Consider the following 3,328-nt stretch of genomic DNA (forward strand, 5'->3'; position numbering starts at 1 on the left):
GACAAGAAGCTGATATAGCTATCTCCCGAGAGGCTCTGCCTGTGCCTGACAAATGCAGAAGTAGATGCTCACCGCCATCCATTGGATTGAGCACAGGGTCCCCAGTGGAGGAGCAAGAGAAAGGACTCAAGGAGATGACACGGAAAGAATAACAATATGAACTAACCAGTACCCCCAGAGGTCCCAGGATCTAAACCACCATCCAAGGAATACACATGGAGGGACCCATGGCTTCAGCCTCATATGTAGCCTTGTGGGTCATCAATGAGAGGCAAGGCCTTTGTTCTTGTGAAGGCTGGATGTCCCCGTGTAGGGGAATGCCAGGACAGGGAAGTGGGAGTGGGTGGGTTAGTGGGTAGTCAGCAGGGGGAGGGAAAATGGGATGGGGGGAGTTCAAAGAAGAAATTAGGAAAGGGGATAAAATTTGAAATATAAATAAAGAAAGTATCTAATGAAAAAAGAAAACTCATATAGAAACATAAAAAGAAAAAGAAGAGGGGAAAGTGGAAGAAAGAAGTGAAAAGACGAATCAATGCAGTACTTGGTCCTTTGAGATTAGTTCCATCTTCATCGTTCCTAATAGACAAAGTTCTTCATATTTTGTCTCTGACAATGGTTGGCTTAATCATAATTGCTTTTTCAATATCATCTAAGTAAATATTATGAAGGGCTGTCAGTCCAAAGTCTTAAAGGAAAGGAGAATATCAAGGATTTTTTTACGTTATCTTTCAATGTCCTTTTCGTTTTATTTGCTAAGTAAGCTCAAAGGAAGGTAGAGTGAGGAAAGTATATGATACCAAAAAAAAAAAAAAAATGGTGAGAAAACCTAGAGGAAAGGAGCCAAGAAAAACTTTCTGAGGACAAACAAAAGAAGAAAGATTAGGTCTTTTTCATTAACAAGACAACTGGAAACAAGGCTTAGAAATAGCAATACCTAGTGGGGGTAGAAAAACACAAAAATATAACAATACCTCTGAGATGAGCAATATCATGTCCGGGTTAATCCAGCCCTCTGTGTGGTTTGCCATGGCTGTTTTCTTTCTTGGAGCTCAGTAGGTGCTGCTATGGAAAGCTGACTTCCAGGTTATCAATTATTACAGCCACTTTGAAAGATAATGTGTTGCCTTATAGTTTCTTCTTCTCCAAGGAGGACAATTTACCCTCCCATTCATGGAGAGGAGGCAACAGCCCTGTTTTTATGTCCCATCCTGAGAGTTTATGTAAAAGGCACAGGTTAGTATAATGAGTGTGAGTGCGTGTGTGTGTGTGTGTGTGTGTGTGTGCCTGTGTGTGTATGTGAGACATATGCATATGTTTTTGTGTATATGTGCATGTTCATTTGAAAGTGTGTATAGAAGACAAATGTTAGGTATCTTTTTTGATAGCCATCCACTTTGGTGTTCATTTGTTTGATCTTTTGTTTCATAATTTTTTTGACACAAATTCTCTCACTAAATATTGTCATGAATGGCTAGACTGGAAAGCCAGTCAGCTGCAATATCTCCCTGTCTGGACTGCCCCCATATGCTCAGCTCTGAGATTACAGAAGTACTCTGTGAGACCCTGACTTCTGTGTGGGTGCTGTTACCTGCATGAAGTCTCAGGTCCTCATGCTTAGTAATTTGAACCAATAGAAGCGTCTTCTCAGCCCTCATTCACCTGTGACTGACAGCCCTTTCAATGACGTTCTCATAGCCCAGTTCATTTGCACAACAGTGTCTCTGAGATAAGTTCTCTAGATAAGGAGTTGTTTGAAGAGATATTCTTAATTGCCACAAGTCTTTCAAGAGTCTACCTTTCTTCCTTCACATAGCTGGTAAAAGCCCACAGGACTGTATCTCTTCACACTACACAGGGTTTCTTGAATATAATTACGTCTCCACAGGGATGTTTTACATCTTACCCGGATAAAGGATTTTTCATAGAATGCTTTGACTTATCAACTCACCAAAAACATCGTTTTCCATGCGACTAGTCTTTAATAAGGAAAAGCAAAGATTGATATCTTTTTCTGAGAAACAATGAGACATGACACCCAACATTCTGGGGTGGAATAGGCTGAGGTGGGTGTTATGAGATAAAAAAATAACATAACCTTCTCTCACCTTTCCTCAGCAGATGATGCCAAGCACATCTGTGTTGGGAGATGGAAACCACACCTCTGTGGCCATGTTTGTCCTCCTGGGGCTCTTTGACCAAGCTGAGCTGCAGCTCATCCTTTTTCCTGTCTTCCTGGGGACCTACCTCATTACTCTGACTTGGAACCTGGGCCTTATCATCCTCATCAGAATGGACTCTCACCTACAAACACCCATGTACTTTTTTCTCAGTTTCCTGTCATTTATAGATATATGCTATTCTTCTTCTATCACCCCAAGGACGCTTTCAGACTTCTTAAAAGCAGAGAAAACAATTTCCTTCATTGCTTGTGCCACTCAGTATTTTGTTATGGCCTGGATGGGTGCATCTGAGTGCTGCTTGCTCGCTGCCATGGCCTATGACAGGTATGTGGCCATTGGTAGCCCTCTGCAGTACTCAGCCATCATGGCTCCCAGTCTTTGCTGGAGGATGGTTGCTGGTGTCTATGGGAGTGGATTCTTGAGTAGCTTTGTTCAAACAGTTGCTTGTTTTAATCTCTACTATTGTGGGCCAAATGTCATTCGTCATTTCTTCTGTGACATTCCTCAGATCATTCCCTTGTCTTGCTCTGATCCCTTCATCAGCCAGCTGGTTCTTTTCCTGGCAGCTGTTTTTGTTGGGTTTGGTTCTTTCCTTGTTATTCTCTTATCCTATGTATTCATTGCAGTTTCCATCCTGAAAGTGGCCTCATTCAAAGGCCGGTTCAAAGCATTCAAGACATGTGGCTCCCACCTGGCAACAGTGACTCTCTTCTATGGAACCGGCCTCTCTGTGTACATGCACCACAGCTCTCAGCACTCCACAAAGCCAGACAAGGTGCTGTCTGTGGTCTACACCATCCTCGTCCCCATGGTAAACCCTCTGATCTACAGTCTGAGGAACACAGAGATCAAGGAGGCCCTCAAGAGAGTGCTGAAGAAGGCAGCACATTTACCTGAGAAAGCATAGCATCTGGACAGGTGCCATCCTTAAGAGGAAGGCAGGAATGAAAACATTGAGGAGACCTTCTGTAGACCTTTCAAATTAACAGATGTAGTAATAACATGGTGAAGCAGACAGATATAGTAATCACCTGGCTTACTTGGTACCTGGTATTACTTTGTTAGCTCTTTGTATGTGGTCTGTCTAAGACAATGATGTTTAAACTGAACACAGTTTTCAAAGTTTGCTTCTCAGTGTCTTCTAGATG

At 42.4% G+C, this 3,328-nt stretch overlaps 1 protein-coding gene across 1 annotated transcript; it reads left to right on the top strand.

Annotated features, from left to right (window-relative positions):
• Window positions 1–2,118: 2,118 nt before the first annotated feature.
• LOC110289077 (olfactory receptor 5A1-like) lies at window positions 2,119–3,087 on the top strand. The gene has a single exon (XM_021155281.2). It carries the CDS (start codon window positions 2,119–2,121, stop codon window positions 3,085–3,087), a length of 969 nt encoding a protein of 322 aa, XP_021010940.2.
• The last annotated feature ends 241 nt before the right edge of the window (window positions 3,088–3,328 follow it).

Source organism: Mus caroli, unplaced genomic scaffold (assembly GCF_978045245.1).
Source record: "Mus caroli unplaced genomic scaffold, Mus_caroli_1 scaffold_20, whole genome shotgun sequence".
NCBI classification, from domain to species: Eukaryota; Metazoa; Chordata; class Mammalia; order Rodentia; family Muridae; genus Mus; species Mus caroli.